General features: G+C 41.0%; 1 protein-coding gene across 2 annotated transcripts in view; it reads right to left on the reverse strand.

Moving 5' to 3' along the window:
- Positions 1-718: 718 nt before the first annotated feature.
- Positions 719-21,505, reverse strand: part of STAC (SH3 and cysteine rich domain) — a 138,827-nt gene continuing 118,040 nt past the window's right edge. Inside the window, exons 9-11 of one of the 2 annotated variants that reach the window (XM_033131451.1) lie at positions 18,845-18,896; positions 18,610-18,747; positions 719-5,480 (exon numbers count right to left, since the gene is read on the reverse strand). In XM_033131451.1, coding sequence (XP_032987342.1) covers positions 5,382-5,480; positions 18,610-18,747; positions 18,845-18,896 — 289 coding nt within the window. In that variant the 3' untranslated portion in view covers positions 719-5,381. The remainder of the gene's footprint in view (positions 5,481-18,609; positions 18,748-18,844; positions 18,897-21,505) is intronic. The other variant, XM_033131452.1, reaches the window with a different exon arrangement.

Genomic DNA, 21,505 nt, shown 5'->3' on the forward strand with positions numbered 1-21,505 from the left:
CTGTGTCCAGATGTAGAGTCTTAGGTGTGAATACATTTCATCAGTTCATTGTGTAATTTTTTGGTCCTTACCAGTCTTGTAGGTAGCACACCCTGAAGTTGTGATGTGATTCCACCTAACAGTGATTGCTGATTTCATTGAAAATTTTCTCTCCGTCAAAATTCCTTGACCTAATGTTGAAAATTTCCAGGAATATTTTTGGAACCTCTTCACTTAAAAGTGGTTCCTTTACAGTTCTCTCCAGGGTATTATAGAGAATGTTGATTTAAGAAATGACCTTAGTGATTCATCCTAAATGTGAAAGGGGAACCTGTGGTGGACAGCATTGGATGTCATTTTCTTCCTCCAATGGCTTGCACTAAGGAAGTAATTGGAGGTCCTTGCAAAGTGTCTCTCATTTCAGGCCCTCTGTTGCTTGCTTTTGGCTTCCTTGTCTTTGAGAGAACACCTTAATAAAAATATTAAGGTGCAAAAATAAATGAGAACACAGATGACCTGAATACTTTAAACATTTATTTAGTAGATACATATTGAACTTTATACACTGCAGACATGACTTTTCCACCAGCATCCATTAAACATTTATAAAGATTACTTATATATTAGAGAAAAAAAATAAAATGACAATCCCTCAAAGCAAAAACCACATGGACCATATTTTCTGACTACAATACATAACAGTTTTAATCACACACACACACACACACACACACACACACACACACACACACAAATCTAAGAGAAAAATCAAAACAGTAATTACAGAGTATTTAGAAATGAACAAAAATAGGAACACTTTAATATGGTCAAAGCTGAACTCAGAAGAAAGGTCATAACCTTGGATGATTTTTTTACCCTTAAAAAGAATGAAAGTAAATGAATTAAGCACATAATTTTCAAAAACCTGGTTTAAAAGGAGAAGTTAGACAAAGAAAAATATTTTCATGCATAGAAAAAAATGGGATTAGGCGAGTAATCTGAGAGGCCGAGTAAATGAGGCCAGTGGAGGAAATCTAAAAATGATCTACCATTCTTCTTGGAAATAGGTATTGTACTTTTCCAGGGTATATACTTTTCCAGGATGTCAGTACATCCTGACTTCCATGAAGACATGGAAGATATTCAGTAGCTGTTTAAACTTGATGATGAGATAATAAAAAAAAAATCTGCCATTTTTTCATTTTAAAAGAGGAATATAAAATAAATTGCTATTATCTTAAAATTTCAAAGTATATTTAAAAGTTTCTACTACCCACAGGAAGATTGAGGATTATTTAAAACTCCTTATTGGAAACTGAGAAAAAAATAAAAATAAGGGTAAAAAACTACAGGTGTTGTACAAAACACACAAAGAATGGCAACTGAGCAGAATCTAAAAGGCAATTACAGGATGTCATCAAACTAGTTTTAGTTTTTTGTTTGAATTGTTTACAAGTTTTTGTTTTGGGATCAATCTGTTGAACACACCTGCTCATTCAGTTTTCTGGGGATGTTATTTTGGGCAATGCTGAACCTTCTTTTATTCCCAGATTTATACCAGCCTATGCCTTGCTGGTCAGTATCAGAGCAATATAAAGCTTCTCTTCCTCCTGAAACTTGGGGACCCAGATCCCACTTTCTCCTACTCCCTACAGACTCAGATTCCAGAGTAGATTGTCTTACAGCCTTAGTTTTTACTATAATTGTACAATTTTGTGCTTTTTAGTTTTTCATAGACATTTTAATGACAGAATTTTTTTGTATCATCTCATCAAACCTATTAGGGGGGTACAATATTATACGAAGTTTCTCTACTGCAGCATCCTCCAAACTATGTTCCTTGGAATGTTATAATTGATGTTCATAGGTGTTTCCTGGTTCTAAACCCCCCTTTACAGATTCACCATGAATATTAGGAAATTAAAGGCTTAGAGAAGTCCAGAGTGAAGAAGTATGGTTCACATTTAAAAATCTGAGTTTCTATTTAAGCACACAGCATTTTTTTCACAGCTGCCTGGGCCTGGCGCTAGGCTGGGGTTGACCAGTAGACTTCCTCCCTTGCTCTCTTCTCCTTGGAGCAGCCAGTGACCTGACCAACTTTTGGACTTCTGTGGTGTTTTTCTTGCCTTTTACCGGTACTTGGCACCAGGCTATTTACATATGTTGTGATCTTCCCACTGATTTTAATTTTCTCTCTAATAGCAAAGAGGATTAACTCTAATAAGCTCCTACCATGTGCCACCTCACTGGTTTGCTTTAAATATGTAACCCAGATGCTTGACTCTTCCTCTTGATGGAGGAGTGTGTGTGTGTGTGTGTGTGTGTGTGTGTGTGTGTGTGTGTGTGGTGTGTAGAGTTGAGGGCAAAAGTGGTCTGTGCAATCCACCTTACTATTAGCCCCTGGACATCTACACATTGGCTCTCTTTGCAGCCCCACTGCCCACACTAACGGTGCCTCAGATATCTGCTAGTGATGGAGGTGAAAGAAGTTCTATTCTTCACCTTCTGGAGCCCTGAGGAAGGTTCAAACAGTTCTTTATTTCAAATTCACCATGACAGAATCCAAGTCCTCCGGCCTTGGTGGTGAAGTGTCGGGCACAGCTCCCCTGGTTTAGTTACATATTCACTATCCCTCCGCTGGAGGCAGGGGCAGGTGGGAGGGGGTACAAGGCTGCTCCCTCACATGGACACTGTGCCACCCGACCCCTTTGTTCTCATATTGGCACTTTCCTTCTCTGTCCCCTCATCAGAGTCTGTCTCCAGAGGCCTTCATCTCATCCCCATTCTGAAACTGTGGCCCTTCTTCCAGCCATTTCTTGAGTCTTAGAAACCTTCAAGACTTTAGTAGGTCAGACTATCCTCATTCTTGCCATTTCTGTAGACAGGCAGGAGGAGAAGAAATGGTTGGTTTCTCTCTCTCTCTTTCTCTCAGCATCTGTGGCAATTTGCGCTCTGAGGAACAGTTGCCTTTTTCTCTGATATCTGGATGACTCCAGATCTTGAAGGCACGCTAGATATCTTTCATGTGGAGGGTCACTTGATGTTTGCAAAAATGTTTGGGTCTCATTGTGCAGAAAGAATATTTTTTCTCCTTTCTACCATTGGCTCAAATGACAAAGTTCCTGTTCCAGTTATCTATTTCTGTATAAGAAATCACTCCAAAACTTTGTGACTTAAAAATGAAACCGAACCATATTTATCTTGCTCATAAATCTATAACCTGGGCAGGGTTCTCAGCAGGACCCACTGCTTCTCTGTGATGTCAGCTGAAGAAATGGGTGGTCTCTCTACTGGGCCTCTCCTGCATGGTGGCTTCAGAATAGATCAATTTATGTGGTGGTGACTCAGGGTTCCAAAGGTCAGTGTTCCAAGAGATCAAAGCAGAAGCTGCAAGGACTCTTTTGACCTAGCCTCAGAGGTCACGCGGTATCACTTCTGCTGTATTCTATTGGTCACATAAGACCAGCCCTGATTCAATACGGCAGAGGGCTACACACAGGCAAGAATATCCAGAGGCGGGGATCACTGGGGGCCCTTGGAGGCTGGCTCCCACAGCCGCCCCCTATTCAACTGCAACAGACAAACTGATTTTTTAAAATGTAAATTCAATTTTCATAGCACGTGACAACACCGTACCTAAGAGCTTCAGTGGATATTCCACCAGGAAGAAGAAATCGGAACACATATTTTCTATGCTACTTCCAGCCACTGTGTTGTTTTTTTATTAAATGGAATATTGAATTAGAGGCAAAGAGCATCTGTAGTCCGGCATTCCGTTTTACAGAACGGCAGTCATGTCATGGTATCCCCCGTGGCTTTCAAAGAATCCTTCTGATTCTGTACACTCAGTTTTGCACATTATATCAGAGAGGGAGGAAATTCAGATGCTGGCTTTAAAATGAGAGTAAGGCATCCAAACTACTGTGAAACCAGCAGCCATCCCTTTCCAGCTCCCAACTTCCTGCTGAGCAGCAACAAAAGAAATAAACGAGACTAACGATGCTTTGGTTTGGGAAATGGTGCTCACATGCACAGGATGCATCCACTTAAGTCTTTTAAAAACCAATTGTTCTAATGAGTTTATTGCTCTGTAACAAAATAAATCAAACGGACACTGATTCCAAGGTCATCGTGACACTGATTCCAAGGTCATAGTGAATTGAAGTTTAACCACATTAAAGACTAATAGGATGCAAGTTTGAACAAGGAGAAAGGCATCACAGTATCTTGCATTCTTGTAAACATTAGTACAAGTACAGAATAATAGAGACTCCCCTAGTTAACGCTAAATAGGCCCCAAGTTCCTCCGCTTTCAGAGGCTGAAGCACAAAGGATTCTTTCCCATTTACATCTGCTATGGTAAAATATACTGCCCTAAAGAAGAATGGATTGCAATTTGGCTACGTTTCTCATAAGATGCTGTTGGTTCTCCTCCAGGTTTCTGGTTCTCTGGGAGGTGGACTCAGCCTACAAGAGGGAGTGCTGCAGGATGGCACGAGGGAAAAATGCGGGCCCTAGTACAGAAGATATAAAATGGAAGTGAAACATATCACTGAGGCTTTGGGCCACACTCTCTTCCCCAGCTCCATCTCCTTGGGAAAAGGACTGCATTACTGAAAGGGCTGTATATCCTTCAATAAGTAACGGGGTAAGTAACCTTACCCCTACTCTGTCCTTTGTCTCTATGCCTTGTGTCCTGCTCTGTCACCTCTGTTGGTCACTAGAGCAGTAGGGGGGAACTCCCTGTCGGCCACCTTTGGACAGACCAGGTCTTTGCAGTTGGTCTGCAAAGTGTCACCACATCAACTTAGCTCTCACATCTAATGTACATCACCAGGATTTCTTCGGAGGACAGAAGAGACAGCACAAACACAAAGTGAGGGGCCCCGAGGTGAGCCCTGGAATGTTGGGGACTAGGAAGTATGACTTCCTGATGCTCACAGAGAGACTGCTTGGGGTCTCAAATGTAACGATGCTCATTGGTTGGTACTGAGGACAAAGGTCTGGAACCAGAATCACATTTGTCTACATGGATCTGAACCTCACCCTGGGGCCACACTGCAAACTGGAGTCCACTCCAGCAGGTTAACTTAGGCCACATGGGCAGGGACGGAGTTGAGTCCTGGGAGACAGCTGTGGTTACCACCCTGCTGCTGCCACCAGGTAGGATTCTCGCTCGGCCAGAGACTCTTTCAGCCACATCCCCACCTTGGGCAGCCTGGATATGCTGTGCAATGGACCCTCTGTCTTGTGGCTATTTCTCCACAGCCTCAGGCCCTTGAGTCTTGTCTCACTGTTTCCTGGGTGGCTGGGTCAGTGTGACAGCTCCTCTTGGTTGACACAGTGTGAGATGAGGCATTGCAGCAGAGCTTGCTTATTGCAAGAGGAGGAGGGGCCAGCAATCAGACGTTTTCTAGGACATCCAGGGGGACGAGGCCTCTCTTCTTTCCACTGAGGACTCTGATAAAGCCATCTTGTTCTTCTTCAGAAGTCAGGCAGATCTGAATGCCAAGGAAGAAAAAAAACCAAAGTGTGAATAAGAAAGAAGCTAGAACCTGCAGCATGAATCCCTGCTGACTAAGGTCAGCAGAATATCAAATTGGAAAAGGGAGAGCAGTGTCAGGGTGGGAAATTTTGACTCTGTGAGAAAAAGTTTTGGTAAAAAGATAGGCAGAACCCTGGGTTTGGAAATAGGTCCAGTCATTGAATGTTTTCTGAGATCCAGCTTGACGAAAGAGGATCAAGGAAAGCTTGAGAATCTACCATCTCAGGAAGCCGTGGCAGAGTGGAAACTTTCCCTTTCATTTGGAGGTAGAATGGAAAGATCAGAAGATTAGTCTGGGTAGAAAAGGGTGGAAGTGAGGGAGAACCAGAGGAACTCCTTTGGGCAATGAAGGGGGTGACCAACTTGCATTAGTTTGCTTGGGACTTCCTCAATTTTGGCACTGCAAGTCCAACATCCTGGGAAATCCCTCATTCCCAAACAAACTGGATGTTTGATTATCCTAGCAAATATTTTACTCATCAGGCCAAGTCAGAGATAACTCAGTAGTCTATGGACCCTCAATTCCCTCCTTTTTGCTTTTACTCATTCATTCGGCACATTTTCATTGGGTGCCTACTACGTATGTGCTAGTAACCATTCCAGAAGCTGGGAAAGTAGTGGAAAAAAAAAAAAAAAGACAGATCGCTGTTCTCATACAGCTGATTGAGCAGACCTGGGAAGACATTTCATTGAGTAATTTTATGTGTGATGAATGCAAGGGTCATGGTATTTTGATCACTGATTATTCAGTGACCAACACTTAGCAACCTGACAATATACACAATTAATATTTTTTGAATGAATTAATGAGTGAAGAAAAGGGTGCCAATGTAACAATTATGGCAATCTTATCTAGCCTAGGGGGTAAGACAAATATCCCTGAAGAAGTGACATTTAAGCAAAGAGAGGGGAGTATTGTGGGAGGGAGGGAAAAGTGAGTAGAAAATGAACAAATTCCAGTGTCAAGAGATTGTGCCACTTTAGAGTGACTAGCTAGAGCAGTAGTTAGAACGGTGGATGGAGGTGGTGAATAGTGTCAGATAAAGCCAAAAATGCTGGCAGGGCTCAGAATGTGCAGGAAACCCATGGTAAGCCCTGCTAAGTCCCGTAGCTGATGTTCTAGACCTGTCTCATTGATTGGAACTGGGTCACAAGCCACGCAGCCAACCAGCAAGGAGAATAAGACCAATTCAATCAATTCAGTTAGGATTTACTTAAATTATGGAAAGCAGAGATGGACAAGAGAATGAAAATCAAGGCTCTGTAGTACGGGAAAAGCACAAAAATGACTATTGGTATCCACAAACAGTTGGGTGTTAAAGGATTTTAAGTGGAAGAAAGAGATCGATTTCTTTAAAGTAGTTCTTTATTCTTTCTTTTCTTCTTCCCTCATCTCCCCTCTTCTCTTCTTCTCTTGTTACCTATTGTCATTCTTTCCTTTCTCCTGTCTCCTCTCCTTTCCTTCCTTCCTTGCTCTCCTCCTCCCTCTCTCTTTTCAGACAGAAGACTTCCAAAGGCTGAACCAATTTTCTTCCCACTGCTGACCAGTCCTGACCTGTGCACTCAGCTTGCTAACAACAGTGTAGACCTGACTTGGGTGCATCACGTGTGTAGCAGTGGTGAGCTGAGCATTTCAATGCCAAGGTGGGTGCAGTCTATACAGAACAGAAGCACCCCACATATTCAGCACTCCATCTTCAGCCAGCCCAGTGCTTACCTGGCTATCAAGCCCAGCTACACTCAGCTCCTTAGCATTACTCAGAGACTTTGCTTTCCTAATAGGAAACATAAAAGTTATGGTTTTCTATCGTAAAAGCCTTACCCCATTTCTTGCCCTATGTCCCAGAGCCTAGACTCTTTGCTGGGTTGCAGGTTCAACTTGGTAGTTAAACACTCAGCTTTAAATTTTTGGTCTTTTCGTGTTAATTAGAGTTGTTGTTGTTGTTATTATTACTTTAATACCACTCATCCATATTTCTGCTCTGGTGTCTGCATTTATAGCTCTACCACCCTCCTGCTTTCACACCCCCTAGTGTTTAAAGACTATGGGAGCGGACTGGATTTTCCACACTCCTGTCTCTACTTGATATCTGGTTGCTGACCCACTCACTGGTACTCCCTTTCTTCTCCTGTATTGCTCCAAATTCTGCTACCTGACAGTGAAGTGCCCCTATTGTCTCAGTCCCATTTTGCTCCTATTTGGCTAAAGTCCTACAGTCTAACCAACTTGGGGGAGCACGTGTACTATTAACATCAAAGGTTGTCCTCTGCGTTGCCTCCAAACTCCTTAGCATTCCAATGTGCTGCCACTTATAAAAGATAAGCAATCATTTTATTTAAAAAATGATATATATTTTTCTTGCCTATCACTTCTGGACTGAGTCTTTCCCTCAAAATACCCATGAAAAGACAGGGGGTTGGAGGTGGAGAAGAAAGGTCATAACATTAATGCCGAGACTGAAGGCAATTCCACCAGCGGACTGGAATTTCCATAAGACCTTTGGAGTTGAACTCATTGATGACTGAAGCAAGTTGTGCTGCTAGATTAAGGATAAAAAGAAGAGAATTCCCCCTCTAAGGTCTGTCCCAGGCTCAGAGATTCAGCATCTGTCCAGATCAGAAAACCGGCCAGCCATTTCTCTTTTACTATGGGCTCTACTTTCTGATGTAGCCAAAATATACTTTTTCCTTCTCACACTACCCTCTTTCCAACCAATGCCTCTCTTTCTACATCTATTAGCAGACTGTTGTCCTCCAAGAAAGATAAATGACAGGAAGTAGGGCAAATTAGAAATGGCACAAATGTTTCCTGGAGGCAAGTCCCCAGCACATAAAACACAGTGGATGGGAATGGAGACAGAAAGACTGTGGGAGGTCTCGCAAGAAGGCGAAAGTAGTTTTTCATGAACTGCAGGAATTTAGAACGCTGGGGGCAAGAGCAATGATGATGAAAGGAAATCCTAACTCAGCCCAGCAGACCGAAGTATGATGAATGCCTCTTAGATTCCAGAAGTTACTATGAGCCAGGCATAACTACCTGTGCCTCCAACCAAGCACCTCTGAAGACACGGGAGTGGACCCTGAGCTGGACCCACCCTGATCCACTCATCTTTTCATCTGGGAAACCTCAGCTCTGCACCGATCACTCCTCGTCCTAGGATAAGTAAATCGCTTGAGGCAGACACTGTTGGTTGATATCAATAGTCATTTCTGCTCTTCTTCCCTTGCAGCAGAGCCCTGGCTTTGTTCTGTTGTCGATCCCTATGCTACATGACTCAGGAAAATCCTAATGGTCCCAGTCTGTTTCCATTCTTCTTGCTAGTGATTCTCTTAGTGCTTCCCATGGGACTTAGTTTCAGCCAATGAACCAGGATGGGAGGTGTGTTTTCCTCTTCAAAGAGATAGACTAGGAAGAAAATCTTTCCTTATCTGGAAGGGATTCTTGGTGTAGCTGCAGTCATCTGTGACCATGAAGGGAGGTGGCTAATATTTCAAAATGGCAGAGCTGAAGAGTGGAAGAATCTGGATCCCTGACTATGGGATCAAGCTGCTGAATTACAAATTGAAGAACTTGCTTGTAACCAGAACTTTTATTATAGGAGTAAAAAACTACCATTTGAAGTTGATTCAATTGGAAGATTAGTTCAAAGTGCATTAGTTCACTATTGCTGTTATAACAAATTACCACAAATGTAGTGATTGTAAACAACACAGTTCTATAGGTCTGATGTCTGGTGGGCTCAGCTAGTTTTCTCTGCTTTGGGTTTCACAAGATCAAAATCAAGAAGTCAACAAGGTACTATTATTATAATTATTATTTTTGCATTTCTCTAGGAGATAATTCAGTTCCAGGCTTATTTAGGTCATTGTCAAATTCAGTTCCTTGTGATTGTAGGACTAAGGTCCCTGTCTCCTTGCTGGCTGTCATCCAGGGATCATTTTCAGCTTCCAGAAGTCACCTGCATTCCCTAACTTGCGGTCCTTCCTGTACCTTCAAACCCAATAAGGGTGAGAGGAGTCCTTTTCACATTTAATCTCTCTGTGATCTACTCTTCTGCCTCATCTCTCTTCTACCCTCTTCTGCTGCATCTCTCTGACACCAGCCAGATACATTTACTGTTTTTAAGGGCTCAAGTGATTCGCTAGGCCAACCTTGACAATTTAGGATATTTCCTGTCACAGAGTCTATAACCGTAATCACATCTGTAAGTCCATTTTCCATGAAATCTGGATTTGTTTTCTTTGGCTGCTATAACAAATTAGCACAAATTTAGTGGCTTGAGACAGCGCAAATTTATTATCTTGCAGTTCTGAAGATCAGAAATTCTAAAATGAAGGTGTTGTCCAGGCTGCATTTCTTCTGGAGACTTTAAGAATCTGTTTCCTTGCCTTCAGCTTCTAGAGGCCACTTTCATTCCTTGGCTCCTGACACCTTCCTTCATCTTCGAGGCCAGCAGCATAACATCTTCAAATCTCTCTCTGATCTCTGCTTCCATCCTCACATTCATTTCTCTGACTCTGACCCTCTTGTCTTTCTCTTATAAGGACTCCTGTGATTACACTGGGCTCACCTGGATAATACAGGAGAATCTCCCATCTCAAGATCCTTAACCATATCTGCAGAATCCCTTTTGCCATGTAAGGTAACATATTCAAAGTTTGGGGATTAGATCATGAGGCTGTTATTCTGCTTGCCACAAGACGAATGGATCAAGACTATTAATATAAAACATTAAAAATATTGGAGAAAATATGTGCCTATAAGTGAAAGAATAATTTTCAGATATATTGAATGAAGTAGGTTAAAAGGAGGACTTGGCCTCAATGTTTTGAGAGAATTTCTTGAGGTGAAGAGTGATGTAATGAGATGCAAAGAGAACATGCTGCAGAGGAAAGGAGGCTGATCGAGAAGAAAACACTACAAGGCAATAAGTACTAAGTTAAAATAATTATTTCTTCACGTAGGTTGTTAATCTCTTTCTTTCTTTCTTCTTCTTTTGGTACCCCTATGACACAAATGTTATTATGCTTAATGTTGTCCTGGAGGTCTCTTAAACTCTCTCTTTTTTTTTTTTTTTTTGATTCTTTTTTCTTTTTGCTGTTCTAATCAGGTGTTTCTGCTACCTTATCTTACAAATTGCTGATTCAATCTAGTGCTTCATCTAGTCTCCTGGTGATTCCTTCTAGTGCATTCTTTGTTTCAGATATTGTATTCTTCACTTCTGACTGGTTCATTTTTATGGTTTCTATGTCCTTTTTTATGCTTGGTATCTCTTTGTTGAAATTCTCACTAAGTTCCTTGAGCATCTTTCCTTATAACTATTGTTTTGAATTCTGTATCTGGTAGGTTGCTTGCCTCCATTTTGTTTAGTTCTTTTTCTGGGGTTTTCTCCTGTTATTTCATTTGGGATGTATTTCTTTGTTTTCTTGTTTTGGATGCCTCTCTGTTTGTTTCTACGTATTAGCTAGATCTGCTATGTTCCCCATTCTTGGTCAGGTGGCCTTATGTAGTATGTGCCCAGTGGGGTCCAGAGGCACAGTCTACAGTCTCCCTGGTAACTTGTACCGGGTGTTCCAGGAGTATTCCTTGTGTGGGTTGTGTGTGCCTTCCTGTTATAATTGAGCCTTGGTTGCTATTAGCATGTCAGTGGGTGAGATTGACCCTCAGGTTGATTGGCTGTGGGGTTTGGCCACATCCACAGCTTACATGCTGCTATGCAGGGGGCTTACCCCACTGAATGGTATTTGCCCCCCAGGCTGTGGTGCTTGTTGAGACCACATTTTGGATGTGCCACTTGTGGGGCTAATCGGGCTATGCTCTGAAGCCAACCTCCAAGTATGTTGGTTCTGGGGCCTTTTGCTAGGGGCTCTGGTGCAGGCCCAGGTCACCCATTGCCTGTGACTGTTCATGGCTACCTGGTAGGAGCTGCAAAGTGACCTGCAGTTGTTTGCTGCCTGTGCTAAACCTGGAGGTGCATGGGAGAGGTCATGCTATGAACCGAGGACATTTGCCACCAGTACTGGGCCTGGGGTAGCTCTGCAAAGAGCCAGGAGACCCCAAGGCCTGCTGCCACCTGCCAGCTCCGTTAAGGTTCAGCCACTGATAGAGCCTTGTACGATATGAAAGTTGGATAAGTCAGGGTCTCAGGGAATCACTAGAGTGGGAAGAGTTGTGGTCAGCAGGTTAATATAAATTTTGGTTTGGTGCCAGTCTGAGCCTGGAGCTACTCAGCAAAAGTCTCAGAGCACACCAAGGCCAGTCGCTGCCTGTTGGGGGCCTGCCGGACTCTGACAGTTTTCCAAGAAAGAGTGCAATGTGGGCAGGGCTGGCTGCACCTGGAGAAAATGCCTCTGGCATTGGGGAAGTTGTGGGTGTCTCGGTTTCCGTGAGTCAGCAGGGTGGAGCCTAGGAGCTCACCAGGCCAATGAAATTCAGATTTGGCCATGGTGGGGGCGGACTCAACACAGAAAAGATGGCAGCCGCTGCTGGCTGCATGGGAGAAGGACCTCACACAGGGAAAAGGCCGACTGTATTCCAGTCCCTCCCTTGAAGCCACACACCTCAGTCTGCCCCTTGTATGTCTCCGACTCTTCCTGAGTCACCGTCCCTTCACTGGAGCCCAAGGTGAGTGCCTGCGAGCGAGTGAGTCTTGTGCATGGGCCGTTTAAGAGGACGTCTGGGTTTCCCGCGGTCTTCCATCCCACCCGGATGGTTGGAATCCCCGCTGTTTTTCACAGCCAGATGTTGTGGCTTGTTGTGGCTTGTCTTCTTGCCACCATACTCCGGGCTTGGGAGCCTGGTGTGTGGGGCTGGGGTTCCTTGCTCCTTTAGGGGTGCTGGAATCTTCATGACCAAGATATCCCTCCTGATTCCCAAATGCCAAATGGAGGTTTGGGGCCTGTTCTGTGTCTCCGCCCCTCCTACCAGTCTCGATGTGGCTTCTTTGTTATAGTTTTAGTCATAGGACTTCTGTTTGGCTTGACTTCAGGAGGTTCTCCAGGTTGATTGTTCTATAATTTAGTTGTAATTTTAATGTGTTCATGGAAGGATGCAGGCACAGTGTTTATCTACTCCACCATCTTGCATTTCTCTTAAAAACTGTGTTTTCATAAGCATTCAGTGATTAAGTTAAAAAAATAGTTTGGGAAACTAAATAGAATATGATATCAAAATATGAATTAGATGAAAGTTTAGTAGGAAATATGTTGATAATAGCTTGATGGTTGAATTACCTGTGATCTTTATTTACATTTTTCTACTTTTGGGGTTATTTTCCAATTTTCTCCACAATAAATGCAGTTCAATTTTATAATCTAAAAATAATTTATTTTTTTTCTTTAAAGATGGATAGAACACAAACGATAAATAAAAACAGTTCTATAGGGATGACATAACTCTAGGATGAAAAGTATTTAAAAATACTTTATGATATTTAAAGTTGATTTATAAAGACATTTTTAAAATTTCAAAAGTGCAGAAAACATACTCATGTCAGTGCAGACTCTAGTTGTGTTCACAACAAAAGGGTAACTTAATTCTATTTGGTGACAAGGCTTCTGTGAAAAAATAATACAATAACTGAGACAAATTAATCCCAAAGGCAGAAATGTGATTTAATCAAAGAGATGCATTGCATTTATTTTCAGAATCAAATTTCTTCTATTTCCTTGCTAACGACCATTTGTTTATATTTTTAGAGTTATAAATATCATATTGGCTATTTTCTTATGCTTACTAGGTAATTTTAGGTGGCATTGGCCATTGCAGATGAATTCTCCATTAGGCTTTACTCTGAACGGTGATGGCAGCAAGGGAAATGAGCTTGCTAAGCACCCGTGTTGGCCAGGCACTGTGGGGCTTTACACAGGTGATGACATTTGACTCTCACCTCCAAATCAAGAAGGAGATGCTGGGGCTTTACACAGATGATGACATTTTACCCTCATCTCCAAATCAAGGAGCTGCTACTACACAGATTTTACAGATGAGAATATTGATATTCACAGGTAACTTTGCCAAAATCCCACAGGCTAGAGATCCATTTCTGTGTGACACTAGAATCCATGTTCTTGCTACTACATTATACTTCCCTCAATTAACAAGCATGTTTTGAAATTTTACACTTAAAGTAATTTAGGATACTAAAGGGAAACAAATTTTGAATTTTTTTCTCAATAATAGATTTTTAAAATGTAAATGTTCTTTCAAGTGGGTGACATTTTTCAAAAATTGGTTATCACATAATGGCAAAGATTGAAAATAGAAATTTGTGTAGCAGTAAAGAGATTTTAGTGGCTTTTGTTGACCAGTATGCGATTGGAAATAAAAATGCCTTCAGTTCTTACAAAACTGTTAGGTTGGTGCAAAAGTAATTCCAGTTTAAAAGGTTAAAAATAATTGCAAAAACTGCAATTACTTTTGCATCAACCTTCTACTACAGGACTTCAAGTGAGGTAATAAAAGTGAAGGTCACTCTCAAAGTTTCACTTTGCTCACAACACCTGAGAGTTTGTAAAAGAGACTGATACTCTGCCTTTATCCTGAGGGGTTCTGTTTCAGCAGGTCTCAGGTGGAGTCAAGAATTTTCATTTTCAGCAAGACCCCAGGTGATTCTGATTCAGGGGGTCCAAAGATCATGCCTTAATATACATGAGGCTGGACAAATATCTGGGGTTATGGCACTTTCCTAAGGAATTCTGGTCAGATCACGTAGTTCCAAGTTCAGGCTGAAAAGCGATGTTGTGTCTTGAGCATGTCTAATTGAAGAGGCTGGGTTGTCTGGCTTTCCCCTCACCCTGCCGATTGTTAGTTCCACTGTGAGAGTGGAAAATGCAGGTGTAAACCCATTCCCAGAAAATGTTTATTTTGGGAAATATGGCCAAGAAATTGATAGAAGTCATTGAACAGATGTTTTGCTTCTGGAAATTGATCAACTTGAGCAGACTTTAATTTGCCTTCTGGTTTCATTGATTTGTATTTTAATAGCATAAAAACAATGTTTAATCTCAAACAGGAAGAGCAAGATTATTCTGAGAAAAAAAATCAAACATCCTGGCAAAATTATTTAATAACACTTTGCCAAAAAAAGATGAACATCCTTCCCAAACTTATTTCATTCCAAAGACTTTCCAAATTTTTGGAACAGGAAGGATACAGCTGGGTAAACTTGGAGAAGTTTGAAACACTGGCATGGAATCCAGCTGGGAAACATGCTCATTTGCTTTGTTGGCGTATGTGTGGCATTAGAGATGGGGTCTTAGTCTGATCAGGATGAGTCCATTGCCTGGAATCAAGAATGACTCAGGAGGGTGCCCACATGAGCAAGAACTCATTTTTAAGGCGCCCTCTGGTCCTAGGGCACTTGCCTTTATGACATGTGCCTTCCCTGGGAACCGAACTAAATAAATGGTGCTGTACTGTTCAGAGTTTGTTTCACATTGTCCAGGGCGCGTGGCTCAGTGAAAGGTATTGATTTGGAGCTTGCAGACCTATGTTTAAGTCTGGTCACTTAGCAGGTTTTTGCCTTCTTGAGCAAGGCACGTGACCTCTGTGAGCCTTTGTTTCCTCATTTATAAAATATAAATAGTGACTAACCTATAAAATTCATAGGGCATATATGGAACCTCGAATAAAATGTATATAAGCTTTATAAATATTGTATAATATATATGTATGACATTTAAAAATAATAGTAGTGGTAACACTGATAACAATTGTTAGTTATTGTGACAATGTCTAAGAGAATTTTAATCTGTTCTTTCATTCTGTGTGAACCAGAGATTGGAGATAAAAGGTTCTCTCTCATGAAGCAGATGTAAAAACAGGGCATCATAATCCAAAAAGGAATAGCTGTGAGAGTTTTGCACATATTATTGTGGGAGACAGCGTGGTTTATACAATCTGTCAGGGATACAGGGTGTGGTGGGGTCCCCCAGAGGTACTGTTGTTAAGGGGAGTCCCTCAGATGCCACTGGTCTTTATAGGCAGATGATGGCTTCTGTTATCTCTAGGGAGCACATGGGCAAGCAATGTGTTGGACAAACACCAGCTCTAGGGAAAATGAGCAATTTTGGGCAGAAAATGAAGGAGCAGGAGATCTTAAGCAAGGTGTATTTCATGCTGGCACATTGACGGCTTTTGATCTCTTTAAACATACTTGTACTTATATATTCTGTTCACAAGGGACCAGGTAAAGGAGAGGTTGTGTAATTTTTCAAAATGCAGTCTGTCCTAAAATCGGCATACCTTGTAAGCTGTTTTTATAAGTAGGAAGAATGCAGATTTCAAGTAAAACTGTGAAACCAGAGAGCCCCGTGACCCATTTTCCTAAGGATATAAGAGATTTTAATAACCCCAAACCACTAGATGGCATACACCTCTGGAGGATACTTGCATTTCTATAAGCAACAGCTACTGCAATTAGATGCAGTAACGGTGGGATGTGGTGGTGATGGTGGTGGTGGTGGTGTGTGTTTGTGTTTATGCCTGTGGGCATGTGCAAGATCGAGGCCCAGGAAAAATCGCAGCAATCCTGTGTACATTTCCACTAACTGATTCAAAAGACTGAGTATTTTTAACTTCGCTTCTTTTAAAATTTAGTTTTTAAAAATTTACACTATGAAAGTAATTTACATGGAAAGAAAAAAGCCATTAAACAAATCTTCCATTTTTTTTCTGTTTTCCTTCATGTTCGTATTAATTTTTTTACCACTATTGTATCATTAATGTTTAACTTACTCCTTTACTGTTTATAAAACCATCATGTAAGATGGTGATACAGTATTTGAAGATCTCTATCCTCTTGCCTAGGTCTGTCCTCAGTTCTCCAGAGAGAGGAGGTCTGACTGGACATGTCCCAGCAGGGCTTTATCATCATCTGTTAAAGCATCTCCTTTCTGGTCCTGCCTGGAAGGTCATCAGGCCATCTTGTCTCCTGTGCCAGTTTTGTCACATTCCTTCCTGATCTCTCGTTCTCCTATGGGCCATCTGGTGCTGTAGGATCCTGAGATTCAGACAGGCCTGTGGTGTGGTGGCAGTGGTGGGGTTGTGGTGAGGAGCCCATCTGGTTCCCTATGTTTCTAATAATAAAGGGCATCAGACCCCATTTTCCTCTCTCCCTTTGTATTTACCTTGGGAGAGTGGTGAGTGGGATCTGGGTCTGAATTCCAGCATTCTGTCCATAATACTGTCACAACACCATCAAAACTGCCCTGGTTCCTAACACTAGCCACTATAGAAAGTATCATGTTATTGTTGACTTACTCACCCCATTGTGCAAATTTTCTTATTCTCACCATATGGACACCACTGTGACAATTATTATCTGTTTTTGCATAAAGTTTCCCCCTCCCTGCCATATTTTAGATTATTTTCTTTGCTACATTATAGATAATGAAATTTATTCATTCATGAGGTGGAACAATTTCATGGCTCTTAATACATGGCAACAAATCACTAGACAAAATGAGTGAACTAATGTATCCTAGCATTTATAAACATGCCAATTTCACTGACTCCATCCCCAGCCTTTGTTGTAATGTATAGGAAAAATTATATTCCAAATTATTTATCTCTCATATTTCGTAACTTTTACTTACTTGAATGTAAAGGGAGGGGAAATTTAAGATTTTTAAAAGCTGTTCCTCTGCATTATAATTTTAAAAAAGATTTTTCTTTTAGAGATTCTTTTGAATAGCCATAAAAAGATAAATCATTATTTTTTGAGGATATATTTGTTAGTTTGAAAGCGATTAAGTCATTTGGAGCCAAGTGTGGCATATAAAATGGTTGATCAAGTTGGGTAAACAATTTTGAAAAAAGTTATAAATCAGATAAAATTATAAAGTAATGGCTGATTTTCTTGTGGGACTTGGAAACTGTCTTTGAAGGCAATTCCCAAACCGACAATCAAGATGTGTTTTGAGCAACTCTACTGAGGAAGGAGAGTATTAAAATCATTAGTGCAATTTTCATTTTGTATTTCTTTGTAGGGTGAGCCTCATCATTTTAAACCAGAGGTATTGATTGCCTCAGAAAATATCAGAATTGTTGTATTATGAATGCAGATAGAAGCAGTGGCAAGCTTTTGACTTCCAACATGGGAAATTTGAGTTAACTGAGACTTTATTAGGAGAGAAAATAAATTTCTAATGTCTAATTTCCTAAAACATCCCCAAGTATATTAACAGCAATCTTAGAGGTCTGAGTATCTGAGGGTATTTTAGTCTGAAGTGAGGATACTGGACATGACATGAAGGGAGTTGTAGTTCGAGACGGGGTAGGAGGAAAACCTCCCTCTGCTGGAAGAAGACAAAGAGAGGCAGAACAAGACAAAAGCTGAGCTGTGCGTGTCTTCTTACCTCTTTGCCTCTGTCAACATTCCAGGAGTGAGATGGGAGTGCCTAAAGCAAGGAAGTGAAGGCATATACTTACAGAGTGTTCATGCCTCACTTCTCAGGGAATTGACGTCACCATAATGAACTTCACATTTAACATGACAGTGGCACAAGATGGCACCAGACACCTCTACATGAGGTGTAGGGGGAATATCTAAGACATGGACCTGAGGTAGTTCCTAGTTATGGAGTGGTGTGAAGGTGTCATGGTTTCCAGTGTGCAGGCAGAAGCTTGGATAAGGAAACCTGAGAGGGGTCTTTGTGACTGAAGGCAAATGCAGTGAACTGTGGAACACAGTGTCAAATAGCAACAAAATATTCCCAAGAGACCAGGAAAAATTAACCATACATTAGTGGAGGTCAGCACAGAGCCCAAACTGGAGCAGCTGCTCACATCAGAGACCAGCAGTCCTCAGAGAAAAGGATGGAGACTAGATATCCTCACCCTCCTGCCATGATACGTACATTTCCTCTTGTAAACAGATATTACCAAGTGAGCTTCTTAACTTTTTAGTTTTACATGTTTAGATCCTACTACACTAATATTATTGGAGTAAGCATATCTTTTCTCAAAGTGAATACTTTGAATGTGACCCTACTCATTGAGAAATATATGTAGTGCTATGTTTGTTAAAATGACTCCTACCCTATTTTGGTCATACTTGGTATATGTTGTATACTTTACTCACCTGGTTCTCTTTCAGTGTTATCTGCCCCTGTTCCTTACACCCAATGAAGGTTCTAACACATCTAAAAATCTTCTCATTTTGTTGTACTCTCTGAACAAAGTTGGCTGGAAAGAAGCCAATCCTGTCTTGAATTTTCCCCTGAAAGGAAAAAGGAGGCATGCATCCACAATTGTAGCATTCATTGTAATTATAGTAACCAAATGATTTTTTTTCTTAAAGAAAGAGAAACACTTACTTTCCACCAGTCTTCATTGGAGTCCTCTAGAAGAGTAATCATGTCTCCCGGTCTAAAAAAGAGTGAATGAGTTGGGTGGGAAAGTCAAGAGGGGAGAAAAGAAAAAACGGTATTTAAAAGTTGGAAGTAATAGTTTTTCATTTATACAAACAGTACTAAAATAAATAGAAATAAAATTAGCATGACTACACCAGTTCTTCATGCCCAGAAAAAATAATTTTGTTAGATATTGAAACTAAGTGTGGTTTCTATGCTGTATTAAAAAAATAATCCTTAGTTTTATTTTTATACATAGATGATCATATTTGCATTGTAAAAAAACTCCAAAATTTGGAAGTTGATAAGTTTCAGGTGCTAGTTGCCCTTTGTAGTTTGCCCTACGATCCTCCTCCCATTGCTCAGAGGGGACCAGTGTTAATGGTTTCCTGTCTCTCCTTCTAGACCCTTTCAATGCGCTTACATGTAGATATATACAGGTAATTTGATTTTTCTTTTCTTAAATATTGACATCTAGAGTTAGTCATTATTTTTATCATTATCTATGTTTTCTCAGTATCTTTTTGAAAGCTGTATCCTTTTGCTTAGCTCCACTTTCCAGGCCTGCCACCTTTTGCGTTGCTATAATTTGGAACTTTACTCTAGACATGTGTGTGTGTGTGTGTGTGTGTGTGTGTGTGTGTGTGATCTTTCATCAAGAATTACTTGGGTTTAACTGAAGATTTACATGTTTTTGTTGATGTGGTGGTTATTTGCCACTTCTCGATTTTCACATCCACATGTGAAAATGAGTGTTTTGAGTGTTTGGATGTGCGTTTTAATTCCTTCTACTCAGCCCTTGCTGGAGCTTTTACAATCTGAAGACTCATGTTATTTTCAACCTAGGAAAATTTTTAACTATGGTTTTTACCGTTTTTTCCCACTCATTTTCTCTCTTCTTTCTTTCTAGAACTTTCAGTCAACACATGCTGGACTTTCTGAATCAATTATCCACACCTTTTGTCTTTCTTACACATTTCCTAACATTTTTCTCCATCGAAGTTCTTAAAATTTTTCTCAATGTTATCTTTCTGATCACTTATTTTGTGTTTAGGCTCGTCTCTTCTATCATTTAATACATCTAATAGATGCCCCTGGTTCCTTACTCCCAATGAAGGTTCTAACACTCCTTTTTAAGAATTTTTAAGAAAAAAATAAATTTCCAAGGGTTCTTTATTATTTTCTAAAGTTTCCTTTTCATATTTGCTGCTTTCTGTTATGGATGCAATATTATAATGGATTTTTTTCTTTTCTTTTTTTTTTGGGAGGGCACAGCTCACCGTGGCCCATGCGGGGCTCGAACCTGCAACGTTGGTGCTAACAGCACCACGCTCTAAACAACTGAGCTAACTGGCCATCCCCTTATAATGGATCCTTCTGAGGATATTATTATATTTTTTAAAACAATATTTCTTCTCTTTATTGAATTCTTTATTTCCTCTAGGATTAGTTGGCTTATTCTTTACCTTATCACTTCTCCTTCTTATCAATGGATTTTCTCCAACATCTGTGTTTCTTGGTTGTTTCTTTATAGTATTTACTGGAAATAGAGGTAGTTGTGGGTAGCTGGGTGAGTTTCTTTGTGATTACATACATCTGTGTCTGTAATGGCTCTCTCTCCCAAGTGTGAGGGCTAATTTCAGGCCCTGTTTAAGAGAGCAGGGTATGTCCGTCGATATATCTCATTTTTGGATGCATGAATAGGAGGCAAGCTGTCTGGGGGCCTCCTACCTCTACTCCAATGGCTAAAAGAATGAGGGCTTTCTTAACGTTGGTGAGGGAGAAGATAAGCTTGTTTTCCTGCTGAGTAGAGCCACCTTTCCCTTCCCCCAATGCTCTCAAGAAGGTCTGGAGGTCCAGAGTTATCTAAGCACAGTTCTTATTCTTGCTCAGACTTCTGTGCTCACACAGGAGCCCTCCTTAGGCATGGGTTCCCTTTCTTTCAAGTACAGGTATTGATTGAATTCTGGAGTCGAACAACATTGCTGCCAAACATCACTGCTCATTGTAAGCACTGATGTGATGCTATATCTACAGGTAGGACTCAGTATCAGCTATATATTGCTATGACAATGCTGTGTAACAAATAGCCACAAAACCTCAATGGCTCAATCCCATGCTTGGGTGCTGGCTTGCTGTTGGCTGAGATGACCGGGGTGACTTTGCTCTTTCCCATGGTTCTCATACCCCGGAAGGCTAGTTTGGATATTCATGGCAATGCCAGAGTTTCAAGAATAGCAAATGGAAACAGGCAACACAGAAAGCCCCTAAGCCCTTGGCTCAGAACTACATTGTCACTTCTGCCTCATTTTATTGGGCAAAGCCAGTCAAGAGGCCAGTCCAGACTCAAGGGATGGGGTAACAGGCACCACCTCTGTGGTGAGAGGAACTGCAAAGTCTCACGGCAAAGGGCATGAATACAGGGAAGGGCAAAGAATTGGGCTATAATGCAATCAAGCCATCAGAGACACCTCATGCTCTTCTATGAATCTGCTGTGAGTTCAGTATCTCTGTATGTGCTCTTACTTCTAAAGTTTTTTTTTTTTATTTTTCCCCTGAGTACTCTGGTCTCTGCTCATCTTCATTTTTCTCAACTCGATTCTATTTGTTGTAGTCTGCCAGGAA

This window comes from Rhinolophus ferrumequinum, chromosome 17, assembly GCF_004115265.2.
Source record: "Rhinolophus ferrumequinum isolate MPI-CBG mRhiFer1 chromosome 17, mRhiFer1_v1.p, whole genome shotgun sequence".
Taxonomy (NCBI): Eukaryota; Metazoa; Chordata; class Mammalia; order Chiroptera; family Rhinolophidae; genus Rhinolophus; species Rhinolophus ferrumequinum.